Below are 18,119 nucleotides of genomic sequence, written 5' to 3' on the forward strand. Positions count from 1 at the left end.
TGTAAAGATGAGCGTTCCATTTCTTAAAAGACACAACTGTGGCCTTATGGTGCTGTCGAGCTTTGAGACTCCTGAACTACTTACTTGAGACCCCTGTTCCTTTCATATTGTTCTGGGTATACACTGTTACCCAAAAGTGTTTTATCTCTTTCCAAAGGCATGCCATGTATCATCAGAATAAAGAAAATTTCCAGGATGAGTGTACTAAGCTTCTGGTTGGCAATATTGTTATCACCCGATACAATAATCGTACCTATCGCATTGATGATGTGGATTGGAATAAGACCCCAAAAGATAGCTTCACAATGTCTGATGGGAAGGAGATCACATTCTTGGAATACTACAGGTAGAAAGAGACTGAATTTGGGCCTGAAGTAGGGGTGGGATGTATTTTACCATTCTCTAGCAGGATTTTGAACATATAACTTGATACTTGTAAAAAACTAAGCATGAGTGAGTTTATTTGTAGGATTTGACCCAAATATGCTATCCTTATAGTTTCATTTGTTTCAGTACTTTGAGAAGTTATATATAACTTAATCTTAGGGCTTGAGTTGTATTTCTTTTGCTGATTTTGTTAGAAGTGTGGTTGGAGAGGTTAAGTTAAGGTTATCAGTCATTTGACTGTTTTTCAATTGCCTAAGCCCTTTAGCCTGATGTAGTTTTTAACAGATTCTTTCCTAGACTTACAGTCTTATTTTTCCTCTATTTAATTGCATTGTAACTTGAGCCTGCTTTTTCCAGTTATAAATATATTATGACCAGTTTCCACTGTATCCTTGCAAGAGTATTAATGCAAATTGAATAGCTCAGTCTTGGTTAAGTGACTCAGACTAGGTTGCTGTAAGAGTAGCAATGCTACTTCTGAAATTTTTTCCTGCCTCTACCCTGCTCTAGCAAAAACTATGGGATCACAATTAAGGAAGAGGACCAGCCACTGCTGATCCACAGGCCAAGTGAGAGACAGAATAGCCATGGGATGGTGAGTGGGGATGTCAGGCTGACATTTCTTGCCTAAGTTCTCCATCCTCTCAGCCACTTTCAACTCTCCTCTGTGGGAGCCAGGAGCACGATTGCAGTGTGGTTGGGAAAAGCCATACAGGCTACAGGTGCCACTTCACACCGGTTTACAGAGTCTCACTATGTCGCCCTCCGTAGAGTGCTGTAGTGTCACAGCTCACAGCAACCACAAACTCTTGGGCTCAAGTGATTCTCTTGCCTCAGCCTCCCAAGTACCTGGAACTACAGGCAGCTGCCACAATGCCTATTTTTTATTGCAGTTGTCATTGTTGTTTAACTGGCCTGGGCTGGGTTCAAACCCACCAGCCTCGGTGTATGTGGCCGACACCCTCCCCACTGTACTGCGGGTGCCGAGCCACACACTGGTTTACTTTTGAAGTCTCCACAAGGAGGAGATAAATAGCCACATGAGCAATTTAGATTAGAAGAATAAAGAGAATTTCCTGTGAATGAAATGAAACTCTGGGTCCATTAGGGAAGGTGTAGTTTTTTATTTATTTATTTTTTTGAGACAGATTGTTACGGTGTCATCTTGGCTAGAGTACAGTGGCATCATTATAGCTCACTGTGATCTCAAACTCTTGGGCTCAAGTGATACTCCTGCCTTAGTCTCTCAAAGCTGGAACTAGAGGCACACACACAGCTACTTGGGAGGTAATTTTTCTGTTTTTTGTAGAAATGTGTCTTGCTTTTGCTCAGGCTGGTCTCAAACTCCTGAGCTGAAGCAATCTACCACCTTGGCCTCCCAGAGTGCTAGGATCACAGGCATGAGCCACTGTGCTGGGTTTTACATACTTTAGTGCACAAGCCATATTACTGCAGGGCCAGCCCTGGGCATGGCATGTCTTGTGTGGATCAGAGGAACATGATCCTCTTTTATTGTCTTATTTTTCTTCTTCCTTCTCTCTTTGAAGCTGCTAAAAAGCGAAATCCTTCTGCTGCCTGAGCTTTCCTTCATGACTGGAATTCCCGAGAAGATGAAAAAGGACTTCAGAGCCATGAAGGTTAGAGTCCCTTCTGTTTTCAGCAGGAACACCTACTTCAAGTGGTATCCTTTGGGAGAGCAGTTTTGGGTTAGATTGAAGCCAGGTTCCAACCCTGACACTGGCTTGCACCGTTACCTGTGCAAGTCTATTTTTCCAGGCTTCTGTGTTCCTCACTGTGAAACATAATCCATGTCCCTTCCCACACATGATGTGAAAAAGCATATCGAAACTTCCTTTTGAAGGTCATTGGAACAGTAGAGGGACTGGATTATATAATAAGGAACAAGTCTGTCTCATCCTCACCGGTCAGATGGATGGTTGTGAAGTGGTCACAGCATCATAAGTGAGGGTCTTTGAGAACACTAAATTATTACAATGTTTTTATAAACCTTCAGTTTACTTAAAGGGATGGAGAAGATAATGAAGCAAAAATTCAACAAGTCAGAAGTTAAAGGTAGAAGTTTCTCCTGTGGGCTCTGAGTGAACTGGGAGTGTTGGGCTCAGCTCCTACAGGCCGTGGCTGAGCAGCAGGCTGGGTACTGCAGTTGCACCCAAGCAGCGTGAGTCCAGACCCTGAGGGCTGACCCTTCACACCATTTGTGACTCCTGGGGCTGTCCACCCTTGAGTTACCCTCAGCTGCCTTGCTTTCCAGTACTGGTATGTTTTGGACCCATATGCCACATACAATTTTGAGTAACATTGTGCAGAGCCTGAGCAAAGCTCAAGATTCCTGTAAGAGATTTTCATGTTTGCCTTCCAGTGCTTCTGCTTTGACCTGCTTTGTAGTTCAGTGCCCCTTCCTGTGACTCCCAGTTGGCTGATGACTTTATGATTACAGAGCTATCTTTGCAGCTCCACAGAGTTACTGACCCTAATGACTGCTTCACAGGAAGCAGTGGTTACACGGTTCATTCATCCCAGATGAATCAATGACGAGCTCCCTTATGTGGTTCAGAATTATTATACCTACCTGTTAGATACTAATCAACAGTAAATATTTAGGAAGTGCTTATTATGAGTCAAACGTTGTGGCAGGTTCTGGGCAAAAAGTGCCTTGTGGTAACATTAAAAGGCTAGTGTAGTATGGCGTGAAGCATCAGACTGAATATGGTTTTCCATTCTTTTATGTTAGATATATGGTGTTTCCCCCATTTTTCTCACATTCTAAATAGATGTAATCAAGCCTCCTTTGATCCTGTTTTATAGAATCTCTTAGAAATTTAATTGAATTAATTTTTTCTTGGAGAGAGTCTCACATTTTTGCCCTTAGTAGAGTGCTGTGGCATCATAGCTCACAGCAACCTCAAACTCTTGAACTCAAGTGATTCTCTTTCCTCAGCCTTCTGAGTATCAGGGACTACAGGTGCCTGGCTATTTTTAGAGGTGGGATCTTGCTCTCGATCAGGCTGATCTCAAACCTGCGAGCTCAACCAATCCACCTTCCTTGGCCTCCCAGAGTGCTAGCTAGTATTAGAGCCATGAGCCACCACACTCAGCTAATTTTATTTTTTGAGACAGAGTCTTACTTTGTTGTCCTAGGTAGAGTGTCCGTAGTGTTATGGTTACAGCAACTTCAAACTCCTGTGCTCAAAATACCCTCTTGCCTCAGCCTCCTGAGTAGCTGGGACTATTGGCACCCACCACAACACCCAGCTAGTTTTTCTATTTTTAGTAGACGGGGGTCTTGCTCTTGCTCAGGCTGGTCTCAGACTCTTGAGCTCAAGCAATCTACCTGCCTTGACCTCCCAGAGTGCTAGGATTACAGGCATGAGACACTGCGCCCAGCCCTCTTAGAAATTTTAAAGTCAAAGCATGCTGTAAAAAAGAGATTAGATTCGTACATCATGAAGGAGGAAGAGCCAAAAACACTTACTAAATTCTTATTTTTTAAATTCAGTTTTTAATTTTATACTTAATTCATATTCCTAAGAGAGACTTATTGAAGTCCTTGGAGATGCATGAAAATTTCTAAAGGGAAAGGAGGTTTCTTATGGAAGCATTTGAAATACATTGCAGTTTATTTAACTTCATATTGGAGAAAGTAATACTTATAAATTACTATCTCTATTTTAATTCTATTTAGGATCTGACCCAACAGATCAATCTGAGCCCCAAACAGCACCATAATGCTTTGGAATGCTTGCTGCAGAGGATTTCAAAGAATGAGGCAGCCAGCAATGAACTGACTCGCTGGGGACTCTATCTGCAAAAGGATGTACATAAGGTAAGCAGAAGATGGGATGGGGCGGGACCAGCACCAACTAGAGACTAGGTGATAGCTTCTTGTCGTGTCTTTATTTTGGAGTTTTTGCTTTATTCGTATACTTTTTTTTTTCGTTTTCATTCCAGTCATGTTCTTTAGTTTCCTTGACTTAATTTGGTGGTGTCTTTTTTTTTTTTTTGCACTTTTTGGCCGGGGCTGGGTTTGAACCCACCACCTCCGACATATGGGACCCGCACCCTACTCCTTTGAGCCACAGGTGCCCCCTTTGCTGGTGTCTTTTACAGATGTTTTTCCTCTGTATTTCCCAGGAATCAAGTAAAAGTTCCATATGTCTTGTCTTTTTCTTTTATTTTTTTAATTCTCTTTTTTCAATTTTTTTCCCTTCTCAATAATTAACTAGTGTTTCCTTGAAATAGTACTGTAATTTTTCATATAGCCATAAGAAAGTCTCTAATTGGGCGGCGCCTGTGGCTCAGTGAGTAGGGCGCTGGCCCCATATGCCGAGGGTGGCGGGTTCAAACCCAGCCCCGGCCAAACTGCAACAACAAAAAAAAAATAGCCGGGTGTTGTGGCTGGTGCCTGTAGTCCCAGCTGCTGGGGAGGCTGAGGCAGGAGAATCGCGTAAGCCCAAGAGTGAGAGGTTGCTGTGAGCCGTGTGACGCCGCGGCACTCTACCCAAGGGCTGTACAGTGAGACTCTGTCTCTACAAAAAAAAAAAAGAAAAAGAAAGTCTCTAATTTATATGATCAAATTTTCTTTTTCTTTTTTTCCAAAAATTGGAGCAAGGCAAAGCAGAGCTTTAGTTGGTCTGGGCATGTTGCATCGGCATTGTCAAGGCTGCCCCTACTGCGTGCTCACTGGACAGTAGCACAGCCCCAAGAATAGGGAAGTTAGGGTCTGATTTTCCTGTGGCTCTTTCTGTCTGCAGTTGGCCTGAGGTGGCTATGTTGTACTTTGTGCAGACATGGTTCATAGTGCAGAGGGTGCACCAGGTGCTGGCGAAGTCCTTGAACTTTGGTGTCAGCTTTTCTGGCTTTGAATACCAGCTCTGCCACTTGCCAGTTTGTTTACTTTGAGCAAATTGCTTAGCCTCTCTTAGTTTCCTTATTTGAAAAATGAAGATAATGATTGAGTTATAAGAATTAAAAGGTAAATCTTTAGCATAATATCTGATACATAGTAAGTGTTCAATAAATTTTGGACAGTATTTTCACCTTTCTCTTGAAATTATGCCAAAATAATTAATTCTGTCTTTTCTCTAGTTGTCTCGCACTCAAAATTTATTTCGCACTCCTTATTTCTTTTTTTCTTTTCTGATTCCAAAAGCAATTTGTAATCAATAAGGAAGGTGGGAAATATTAGAACATGTGAAAAGAAGGATTTAATAAAATCATAAATAATTGCATCACCCAAAGATATCTCAGTGATTTATTTTAGATGGATATAAGAGATAATATTTTCTTTTTTGTTGTTGTTGTTACAGTTTTTGGCCAGGGCCTGCTTTGAACCCACCACCGCCAGTATATGGGGCCGGTGCCCTACTCCTTGAGCCATAGGCGCCACCCAAGAGATAATATTTTCCATGTTTTTACTTCCCTAGAGTTATTTTTTGTGAGAATAAACCTTTTTCATATAAAATGGTGATTATACTATGTATGGTTTACATTTTCTCTTTCATTTAATATAATATCATAATCATATTTTCACGTTATTAAATACTGACCATGTAGAAAATATAAGACAAAGAAGGAAAACGTATACCTATAATCTTGCTACATCAAAGTAATCACTGTTAATATTTTGGAAAATATTCTTCAGTCTTTTTTGTGTGACACATGTGCGTGCACAACCTCCAGTATGTACTCATGTGGTTTCCTCTTTCTTTTCAATATATTTTGAATGTTTTTCCATGTCATTTAATACTTTTCTAAATATTTTTAGTCTGGCTTACACCTGTTGGATTACACCTGTAATCCGAGAGCTTTGGGAAACTGAGGCAGGAGAATTGCATGACGTCAGGAGTTTGAGGCAAGCCTATACAACATAATGAGACCTTGTCTCTACAAAAAAAATTTTTTAAAAACTTAAGCATGCATGCCTATAATCTTGTCTACTCTAGAGGCTGAGGTAGGAGGATTGCTTGATCACAGGAGATTGAGGCTGCATGCAGTGAGCTACAATTTTGCCATTGTACTCCATCCTGGGCAACAGAGGGAGACCTTGTGTCTAAAAAAACTAAAAATAAATAAATATTTTTAATGGCTGTCTAGCACCTTCTGTTAATTTCCTATCATTTTATATTCATATTGAATTTTAATAATTTCCCATTAGTGATGCAGTGAACATCCTTGTAAACTTGGTCATGCTATTATTTATTTTCTTTCTTTCTTTCTTTTTTTTTTTTTTTTTGTCCAGGGCTGGGTTTGAACCTGCCACCTCCTGCATGTAGGGCTGGCACCCTATTCCTTTGAGCTAGAGGCACCGCCCTATTATTTATTTTCTTAGGTTAAATTTATAGAAGTGAGAGTGAGATAATTTAGGGACTTTTTTTTTTGACGCAGTCTCACTCTGTCACCCTGGGTAGAGAGCCATGGCATCATCATATCTCACAACAGCTTCACGGTCTTGGGCTTAAATAGTCCTTTTGACTCAGCCTCCCGAGTAGCTGGAACTATAGGTGCCCACCACTACAACCTGCTAATTTTTCTATTTTTAGTAGAGAGAGAGTCTCATTCTTGCTCAGGCTGGTCTCAGACTCCTGAGCTCAAGCCATCTATGTGCCTGGGCTTCTCAGAGTGCTAGGATTACAGGTGTCAACTACAAAGCCCAGTCAACATTAATGTTTTTAATACTTTTATTATACATGGCCAGTTGTACTCTAGAAAGGTTTAATGATCGTGAGTGTGACTTCACTACCCTTCCTAATGGTTATCCTTATTTTTTATAATATACTTTTATGATATGAACACCATTAACAGTTTTGTTGATTATAGATAAAATAAATGTTTGGTTTTTAAACAAATAGTAGAGGTCACAACAAATAAAAGTCCTACAGAGATAATCACTACTAAGTTTGGTGACTCATTCGGTTTTCATGATGCATACATTACTATTTCTTCAATATCAGGATCATATTATATGTATTTAGAAGTGATTTTAGGGCGGCGCCTGTGGCCCAGCTGGAGGTTGCTATGAGCTATGATGCCACAGCACTCTACCAAGGGCAACAAAGTGAGACTCTGTCTCTAACAAAAAAGAAAGTGATTTTAGTGACTTCAAAATAATCCATCATACTGACGTATCTTCAGTTTAGTTATTATCCTATTTTTGGATCTAATTGATATATTATTATTCCTAATTTTAATTTGTTCCTTTATCATAATTATGTCATTTTCCTTTCAGCTTTTCTCTGGTACAATATAAAATAATAGTCTTTGTTGAGCTTATTAGGAAATTTTATCTGGGGCAGTGCCTGTAGCTCAGTGGGTAGGGTATTGGCCCTTATACTGAGGGTGGTGGGCCCCCAGCCCTGGCCAAACTATAAGAAAAAAATAGCTGGGTGTTGTAGTGGGTGCCTGTAATCTCAGCTATTCTGGAGGCTGAGGCAAGAGAATTGCCTAAGCCCAGGAGTTGGATGCTGCTATGAGCTGTGTGATGCCATGGCACTCTACTGAGGGCGACATAGTGAGACTCTTGTCTCTAAAAAAAAAAAAAGAAAGGAAAAGAAATTTTGTCTGTAATTTTTTTCTTTCAATTTTTTATATTATTTTTGTCTGGCACAGTGATCACATCTGCAATCCCAGCACTCTGGTAGGCCAAGACAGGATTACTCGCAAGGCAATATTGCAAGACCCCATCTTTACAAAAATATTACAAATGAGCCAGAAGTGATGGCATGCACCTGTAGCTACTTGGGAGGCTGAGATGGGGGAGGATCGCTTAGTGCTATTCAGCAGTGAGTTCATGAACTTAATTGTCTGACCTCATATGTGCAGGGTTTTTTTTTTGTGGAGACAGAGTCTCACTTTATGGCCCTCGGTAGAGTGCCGTGGCCTCACACACTCACAGCAACCTCCAACTCTTGGGCTTAAGCGATTCTCTTGCCTCAGCCTACCGAGTAGCTGGGACTACAGGCGCCCGCCACAACGCCTGGCTATTTTTTGGTTGCAGTTTGGTCCGGGCTGGGTTTGAACCCACCACCCTCTGTATATGGGGCCGGCGCCTTACCGACTGAGCCACAGGCACCGCCCTGTTTGTTTGTTTTTTTGAGACAGAGTCTCACTTTGTCATCCTTGATAAAGTGCCATGGCTTCACAGCTCACAACAACCTCAAATTCTTGGGCTCAAGCAATTCTCTTGCCTCAGCCTCCTGAGTAGCTGGGATTACAGGTGCCTGCCACCATACCCGGCTATTTTTACAGACGAGGTATCACTTTGACTCAGGCTGGTCTCAAACTCTTGAGCTCAGGCAGTCTACCTGCCTTGGCCTCCCAGAGTGCTAGGGTTACAGGCATGAGCCACCACACCCGGCCATATGTGCAGGTTTTTATTGGCATAGACTCTCACTACTAGAAGTTTTATTTTTTGCCATTCTCTGAAGTTATAGCAGGGACAAGTGCAAGTGGGTGGAGCTGACCATGCCTCAGCAGTAATGGTGGTGGTCTAAAGAGTGGAGGGGGCTCATGTCATGGATGCTTTATTTTCTGTTTAGATTGAAGGCCGTGTTCTACCAATGGAAAGAATTAACTTAAGAAATACTTCATTTATCACATCTCAGGAACTAAACTGGATTAAGGAAGTAACCAGAGACCTTTCCATCTTGACTGTGAGTGATTTTTTAAGTGATAAATAGAGGACCTGTATTCCCAAGATTGTGGAAACTGTATTCCCAAGATTGTGGAAATTAGGAAGCAGAAATGATCTATGTCCTCTTTTTGAGAGAAAGTACCAACTGATTTTCCATTCTAAATTATCTACTGAACAGGAGTCCTTTAAACAGCAGTTGATGAGTTGTTAGAAGTAAGCCTTTGCCAGACTGAGGAAAAGGAAGCAAGTTGCTGGGATAGTTGATAGGGTGCCAACATGCCACTTACTCTCTTCATCCTTCCTTTCTCTTTTCTCTTCTTTTTCCCTGAGGGTTCCTGGAGGGTATTTTTATTCAGGAAGGAAGTCAACTTAAATTAAAGCAGTACTGAGAGGGCCAGGCAGGTGGATTGCGTGAACTCAGGAATTCAAGACCAGCCTGAGCAAAAGCAAGATTCTGTCTCTAAAAATAACCAGATATTGTGGTAGGCGCCCATAGTCCCAGTGGAGGCTGAGGCAGGAGGATCACTTGAGCAAGAGTTGGAGGTTGCTATGAACTATGATGCCGTGGCACTCTACTGGGGGCAAGAAAGTGAGACTGTCTCAAAAAAACAAAAATTAAAGCAGTACTCTACTTAAGCAACTAATATAAAGGATAAAATGGTGTATAATTACTTCTAAAGGTTTTTGACTAACCTAGTCTTTGTGGACATGTATAAATATATCTATTTTAAAAAATATTTTATTCAGGCTGGCCATAGTGGCTCACTCCTGTAATCCTAGCACTCTAGGAGGCTGAGTGGGTGAATTGCTTAAGCTCACAAGTTGGAGACCAGCCTGAGCAAGTGCAAGACCCTCATCTCCACTAAAAATAGAAAAACTGAGGCAAGAGGATTGCTTGAACGCAAGAGTTGAAGGTTACTGTGAGCTATGACATCACGTCACTCTACCCAGGGTGACAGCTTGAGACTCTCTGTCTCAAAAAAAAAAAAAATGTTGTATTCAATTACATGCTCATATGAACAATAAAACTCAAATATAGTCTAATATAGGGTAGGGGGAGGAAGGAGAAGAAAGAGGGGAATGGGGAAGGACGATTGATGGAAGAAGAAGGGAGGGTGTTTGGCAGGATCTCACCTACTAGGCATAATGCATGGGCGTATGCCATGCTCCCTGCGTGAGGGGTTCTTTCACAAGGGAACTTTGCCTTAGAAGTGAAAATAATGTGATCTGAAAATTTGTACCCTCTTGTTAAATCGAAATAAAACAATAAAATAAAAAATGCCACTGCAAGAATACACTGTTTTGCATATCTGTTAATAGACATTTGGATATTTTCCAGTTTTTTATTTATTTGTTTATTGATATTTTCCAGTTTTAGGTTATTACCTATAATGCTGTTATAAACAGTTGTGTATAAGTCTCAATGTAGACATGTATTTTCATTTTTCGTGTACAGATTCCTAAAAAATGAAATTGCTAGGTGTATAAGTTTCTATTTACTTTTAAAGAAACTGACAAACTGTTTTCCAAGGTAGTTAACCCATTATATATTCCCATCAGTTTTTTAGGATTCCAGATCCTCCAAATCTTTGTCAACATTTGCTATCGTGTTTTTTATTTTTACTTATTTTGAGACAGATTCTCACTATGTCACCCTGTGTAGAGTGCTATGGCATCATAACTCACAGCAACCTCAAACTCTTGAGCTTATGCGATTCTCTTGCCTCAGCCTCCCAAGTAGCTGGGACTACAGGCACCCACCACACCTGGCTATTTTTTGGTTCTAGTTCTCACGGTTGTTTGGCAGGCCCTGGCTGGATTCGAACCCGCCAGCTCTGGTGTATAGCCGCTGAGCTATAGGCAAGTCATTGTAATGACAGCACTAGTTAGGGTGGCACCTGTGGCTCACTGAGTAGGGCGCTGGCCCCATATTCCGAGGGTGGCAGGTTCAAGCCCGGCCCTGGTCAAACTGCAACAGAAGATAGCTGGGTGTAGTGGTGGGCACCTGTAGTTCCAGCTGGTGGGAGGCTGAGGCAAGAGAATCGCCTGGGCCCAGGAGCTGGAGGTTGCTGTGAGCTGTGACAGTACAGCACTCTACCAAGGGTGACAAAGTGAGACTCTGTCTCTTAAAAAAAAAAAAAAAAAGGAAAAAAAAAGAAAGTGCTAGTTATACTATATTATTGTGGTTTTAATTTGCATTTCCCTACTGACTTACATTGAGCATCTTTTTCTTATTTTATTTTTTTTGTTTCAGATTAATGTGAGGGTGCAAACAATTGAGTGGCAGTGTTTGCATTTGTTGGGTGTAGTTCGCACTGTAGTTAGGTCCCACATGCAGGGAGTGTGCCATATACCCTTTCCTTGTGCCCTTTAAGATGCTGGGCACTTTTTCATGTGGTCATTTGCCACGTATACATCTTCTTTAGTGAAATACTGCTGTTTAGGTGTCCTACCCATCTTTTAAATGGGTTATTTCCCTTTTTATTGGTTTATAAGAATTCTTTATTATTTCAAATATAAGCCCTTTATGAAACATGTGGATTATTAATATTTCTTCTAGTCTGTGGTTTGTCTCTTCATTCACAGTGGTGTTTCTTGAAGTCTAAATGTTAATTTTAATAAAGCTTGATTTATCACTTTTTCAAAAATAAAAAATGTTTTTTTGAAATATACATTTAAAGAAAAAAGTATACTTACATCTTGATGAATTTTTACAAATTAAATAGAGCTGTGTGATCAACACCAAGGGTTAAGAAATAGAACCTAGGGCGGCCCCTGTGGCTCAGTCGGTAAGGCGCCGGCCCCATATACCGAGGGTGGCGGGTTCAAACCCGGCCCCGGCTGAACTGCAACCAAAAAATAGCCGGGCATTGTGGCGGGCGCCTGTAGTCCCAGCTACTCGGGAGGCTGAGGCAAGAGAATCGCTTAAGCCCAGGAGTTGGAGGTTGCTGTGAGCTGTGTGAGGCCACGGCACTCTACCGAGGGCCATAAAGTGAGACTCTGTCTCTACAAAAAAAAAAAAAAAAAAGAAATAGAACCTAACCACCACCCCACAAATCTCCTTTTGTTCTCCTAGTTATTTCCTACCTCCACCACTGTCCTGACTTCTGAAAGCATAGATTTGTTTGAATAGTTTCTATACTTTACACACATGCATGGAGTCATAAAATTTATACTCTTGTATGTCTGGGCCACTTTCTTCAGCCTGGTATTGGTGAATTTCATCCATATTGTTAGGTGTGGTTATAGATATTCCATTTTCACTGCTGTATGGTAAGTAATCCATGTGAAAATACACCACAATTTACTTAATCACATACATCCATGTTAATAATAGGAATTAGAGATTGCAAGAGGGACTTTACCTAACAATTGCAATCAGTGTAACCTGGCTTATTGTACCCTCAATGAATCCCCAACAATAAAAAAAAAAAAAATAGGAATTAGATAATACAGGACTCAAGCAATGAGAGTGAAAAGTAATTTTTCTCTAGAATAAAATCTCCTGAGTGTGAGTTTGGAATATTTAAATTATAAGAAGTATTAAAAATAGTCTGTTTTTTCCTAGATTCCCATGCATTTTTGGGCACTTTTTTACCCAAAAAGAGCAATGGATCAGGCCCGAGAACTGGTCAACATGTTAGAGAAGATAGCGGGCCCCATTGGCATGCGTATGAGCCCTCCAGCCTGGGTTGAACTAAAGGATGACCGCATAGAGACCTATATCAGAACCATCCAATCTATGCTGGGAGTTGAGGTAATAAATTAATTTAATTTGAGTAAATTTATAGGTTATCTATTGTAAAATACTTGAATACTTGATTTTAAGTTATCTTGGTTATCACTCTACTGTTAGTGATAAACTAGAACCTATGTCTTACTCATGTGCATGTGAAATCCTGATTGAGAAAGTGACCTTTATGCCCTTTGGTTAATTTTGTTTCTCTAATTCTGTGTTGGCACTCTCACTTACTCTAGTCTTTTTCTCACATTAATTGGATGAGGGAATAGCTGACTTAACTTTAGTTCCTTATCTATAGAACATGTTGTGCTCAGAAAGCAACTGCTTGGGTCAGGTGCCATCTTGCACAATTCACTACTGAGCTATCACAGTCTGGTCTGGCTCAAGATTAAAATTGCTCTGGTGATGAACATGGCTGTTGGCCCATTTATTCAGTCCTGGGGACTGATGAGAAGCACTGGAGCTGAGGAGGTCAAAGCACTCACAACTTAGGTATTCAGGCCTTCAGTTCTTATCTGTTTGTAACTAAAATAGAGGAAGGTTAAGAAGAAAAAAAATCAGAGGAAAGGCTTTTGAAGTAGTTAGTTTTGAATCGAAGACTGACAAATTGAGTTCTTTTGTGGGGTCAGTCCCCAGATTCAATCACTTTGACATCTTTTTGGACCACTCTTGGTACATCATTCATGGCAGCACAGTCTTGTTCTCTCCCTGGTGTATTGTCTTCATAATTTCCTGCTGACCTCCCTCTACCATCACCTCTTTTTGGGTCTGATCATTGATAAGTTCTGCTCTGCTTTCAAAAGAATAACTCAGCTTAGTACAGCAGCTCACCTGTTTCACAACTTTCCATGTTCTCTTTTGAGAATATACGGCCAATAGTTTTCACATCACATCGATGTGCGTTTCATTCCTGATGTTTACCAACTTGTCTCATGTTGGCCTTGCTATCACTCTGTCATCTTTCTTTAGGGCATTCTGTTTATTATCATCATTATTATTATTATAACCATCAGGGATCACAAACTCTGTCTTCAGGGGTCAGATAAGTAACATAAATGAGTGAAGAGGGCCAAAAGGGAAATGTAATGAACTAAAGAGGTTAACCCTGTGACTGGAGATATAGACCAAGGATTGCCAGATTGATTTTTTAATGTGCTTGTTTTTTGATAGAAGCCCCGAATCTGGATTTGTGTATGTATGCACCTCCCTATGTTTAAATGTTAATTTAAACAAACACACTGATAAATCTGGTAGGGACTGAAACAGCACAAGTGTTTGCCATTTCCAGCCCATAAGCTCCCAGTGTTCAGCTGCATTCTATGTGACTTTGGAAAAGCTTTGAGGTAATTGCTTAACTTTTTGACTGGGAACACCTTTCAGACGAGGTGTTCATTGTGTGGAAATGATGCCTGTAAGCATTGTTCATCCTGCACACAAAAACTTGAGGACACATATCACTGTTACATTACCTGATTTAAGATGTAAACATCATACATACGCTTGTATGATGTTTCACAGTTGTGCCTAAAATAACTTAAACCATCTTGGGTGAATTGTTTTGATTAGTAAGAAACCAAAGAACGTCCAGTAGCATGCGGTATATCTTTTCTGTGCGCCTCAACTGGCCCATTTCTTTTTTGATGTTCAGCAAAGAGTTCATATGTGTCCTCTGAGAAGTCTCAATGTAACACCAGTCTTGATTGGGGTAGTTTATAGTTCCCAGCAGTGACTAGCTTAAAAAGTTGGCACCTATGGCTCAGTGAGTGGGGCGCCAACCCCACATATTGAGGGTGGTAGGTTCCAACCCGGCCCCAACCAAACTGCAACTAAAAATAGCCGGGCATTGTGGTGGGCGCCTGTAGTCCCAGCCACTCGGGAGGCTGAAGCAATAGACTCGCTTAAGCCCAGGAGCTAGAGGTTGCTGTGAGCTGTGATGCCACTGCACTCTACTGAGGGTGACAAAGTGAGACTCTGTCTCCAAAAAAAAAAAAGTTGGCAACCTTGTTTCACTTGAGTGCTGCTGTTCTCTACTGAGACTTGGGAAGATCCTCTTTTTCAGTGTTGGACCGCTTAACAAGGGGCGTCCGATCTGCAGCCTGCACGCCACATGCAAGTTATTTGAGACGCCTTTTGCTTATATGTGCTGTTGGGCATCACAAAACTATGCACAGATCTTTTTTTTGCTCATCACCTTTCATTGGTGTTTGTATTTTTCATGTGTGTTCCAAGACAATTCTTCTGCCATTGTGGAGACCCCAGCTTGAGGTGTAGGAGGGACTGACGTGAGATGTGCTGCTGGCAAGATCGTTCTCTCATCTAACCAAACAGTTAGGAATAGCTGCTTATGGGTTTGACAGTCATTCCATTCTACACTTGGCTCTGAACCCATTCTTGTAGTATTACAATCTGTGTTTCCTCAGTTAAAGTTCTGTGGTATGTATGTAGTAAGTTGCTTCCTTAACTAAAGAGTGGTTAAAAAATATTATAAGAGGGCGGTGCCTGTGGCTCAAAGGAATAGGGCGCCAGCCCCATATGCCAGAGGTGGTGGGTTCAAACCCAGCCCAGACCAAAAACTGCAAAAAAAAAAAAAAAAAAATTATAAGAAAATGGAGGGCGGCGCCTGTGGCTCAGTCGGTAAGGCACCGGCCCCATATACCGAGGGTGGCGGGTTCAAACCCGGCCCCGGCCAAACTGCAACCAAAGAATAGCCGGGCGTTATGGCGGGTGCCTGTAGTCCCAGCTACTCGGGAGGCTGAGGCAAGAGAATCGCTTAAGCCCAGGGGTTGGAGGTTGCTGTGAGCTGTGTGTGGCCACGGCACTGTACCGAGGGCCATAAAGTGAGACTCTGTCTCTACAAAAAAAATGGAAACACCAAGTAATATACATTAAACTTTGCATATTTTCAAGCCTGGTCCTTTTCCAGACATCTGAAGTCTCCTAATAAATACATTGCAGGTGTCAGGGTTAGCTGTAAGTAATTAATAGTAATATTGCCTATCCATGCAGAGCAGCCCAGAGCCAAACAAGTGCTAATTCAAATTCAAGGGCCTTTTTCTGGTTGGATGTCTACTCTGTCTCCCTGTCTACCTTTCAGGTCCTACGGTTTTACAGACTGTCCCCAGCTAGAGTCCCATAAAAAGTCCCCAAAGAGTTCCAAAGTTTGACTTATATATCCTTTGTCTCCCCAAGGGGAAGATACAGATGGTTGTTTGCATCATCATGGGCACGCGTGATGATCTCTATGGGGCCATCAAGAAGCTGTGCTGTGTTCAGTCCCCTGTGCCCTCCCAGGTGAGTGAGATTTGGGACAGGAGGCACAGATGACACCTCCTACCTCCCCTGAGTCTTGGAAAAGGGGGACGTGTGTTCAAAAAAGACTAAAATAGTGGCTGTGCAAAGTGGCTTATGCCTATAATCCCAGCACTCTGGGAGGCCCAGGTGGGTGGATGTCCTGAGCTCATGAGCTGGACACCAGCCTGAGCTAGAGTGAGACCTCATCTCTAAAAAATAGCTGGGCATTGTGGAGGGCACCTGTAGTCCCAGCTACTCAAGAAGCTGAGGCAAGAGAATCGCTTGAGCCCAAGAGTTTGAGGTTGTTGTGAGCTATGACGCCATGGCACTCTTCTGGGGGTGATGAAGTGAGACTTTGTCTCCAAAAAAAAAAAAGACTAAAATAGCTGTTAGAAACCAGCATGTGCAGAGTCTTCTGGTAAAAGTGCCCCTGCTTAGAGAAACCCAGCAAGGAGCAGCCCCGTCTTCATAAATGCTGTCTTCAGGCTCCCAGAGCAGTTTTGCTTGTTCAGAGGCTCAATCACCAGGTAGTTTGACGTTACAGGGTTTTTAGGGTATAGGCTTTCTTCTGAAAGGGGAAAGCTGTTTTTCCTATAGGAGTTAAAAAAAAAAAAAATGTTCCACTTGGCTCGGCACCTGTGGCTCAAGTGACTAAGGGGCCAGCCACATACACCTGAGCTGGCGGGTTTGAATCCAGCCCCGACCCGCCAAACAACAATGATGGCTGTAAGGAAAAAATAATCGGGCATTGTGGCCAGCGCCTGTAATCCCAGCTACTTGGGAGGTGGAGGCAGGAGAATCACTTGAGCCCAGGAGCTGGAGGTTGCTGTGATGCCACAGCACTCTACCCAGCACAGAGCCTCTTTGTCTCAAAAAAAAAAAAAAAAAAAAAAAAAAAGTTCCACTCTACCTAGATCTTTTTGAAAGTTTTCACTTTTTTGGCTGCGTCTTGGCTTGTGGGGTATATGTGTGTGTGTTCTATTTTGCCTATGTGCATGTATGCTAGAAATCCTAGAATTAGAACTATTAATGCAGAAGTATTATTTTCCAATTCACATTTCTTAAACAAATGTAATATTTGCTTTAGAACTGCTTGCATTTGCTAGGAGGTTGATAGTGTCTTGCTTTCCCCATACCTTTTGGTCCCTTCGTTATAGGTCATCAATGTTCGAACCATTGGCCAGCCTACTAGGCTTCGGAGTGTGGCCCAGAAAATTTTACTTCAGATTAACTGTAAATTGGGTGGTGAGCTCTGGGGAGTGGATATTCCTCTGGTGAGTGATGCTGTCTTCATTCATGTCAGCTCTCTAGAGAATCCTATGTAGCTATTATCCTATTATTAACCAGTTTTCCTCATCTGGTTATCTTTCCCCTTCTTAATGTTTACTCAGTCTAAGTGGCTTGCTGCCTGTTTTGGGACAGCTGATGAATTAAGAAGGGTTTTTACATTTTTTAATGGTAAAAAAGATAAAAATAAGCAATATTTCATGATATGTGAAAAGTTTGATACTCAGTGTTCAGTGTTTTTAAACACAATTTCCCTGGAACAACACCACACTCCTTATCGTACCATGTCTGTGGCCGCTTTTGTGTTATAAAGGCAAAATAGGGTACAGATTGAGTACCCTTCATCTGAAATGCTTGGGACCAGGAGTATTTTCAATTTTTTTTTATTTTGGAATATTAGCATTATACTGGATGCTGGTTAAGCATCACAAATATGAAAATCTGAAATCTGAAATGCGTCAATGAACATTCCCTTTGGGCATCATGTTGGCACTCAGTAAGTTTCAGATCTTAGGCTGGGTGTGGTGGCTCATGCCTGTAATCCCAGCATTCTGGGAGGCCGAGGTGGATGGATTGCCTGAGCTCAATAGGTTCAAGGCTAGCCTGAGCCAGAGCAAGACCTGTCCCTAAAAAATAGCCAGGTGCTGTGGCCGGCTATTAGTCAGGCACCTTAGTCCCAGCTCCTTGGGAGGCTGAGGCAAGAGAATCACTTGAGCCCAAGAGTTTAAGGTTGCTGTGAGCTGTGACACCACACACTCTACC

General features: G+C 41.7%; 1 protein-coding gene across 1 annotated transcript in view; it reads left to right on the top strand.

Moving 5' to 3' along the window:
- Positions 1–18,119, top strand: part of PIWIL2 (piwi like RNA-mediated gene silencing 2) — a 53,403-nt gene that overhangs the window by 15,209 nt on the left and 20,075 nt on the right. The window contains exons 10-17 of the mRNA XM_053578446.1: positions 158–346; positions 898–982; positions 1,935–2,024; positions 4,091–4,231; positions 8,943–9,056; positions 12,606–12,794; positions 15,969–16,070; positions 17,228–17,344. Of these exons, the coding sequence (XP_053434421.1) occupies positions 158–346; positions 898–982; positions 1,935–2,024; positions 4,091–4,231; positions 8,943–9,056; positions 12,606–12,794; positions 15,969–16,070; positions 17,228–17,344 (1,027 nt within the window). The remainder of the gene's footprint in view (positions 1–157; positions 347–897; positions 983–1,934; positions 2,025–4,090; positions 4,232–8,942; positions 9,057–12,605; positions 12,795–15,968; positions 16,071–17,227; positions 17,345–18,119) is intronic.

This window comes from Nycticebus coucang, chromosome 24 (genome assembly GCF_027406575.1).
Source record: "Nycticebus coucang isolate mNycCou1 chromosome 24, mNycCou1.pri, whole genome shotgun sequence".
Lineage (NCBI taxonomy): Eukaryota > Metazoa > Chordata > Mammalia > Primates > Lorisidae > Nycticebus > Nycticebus coucang.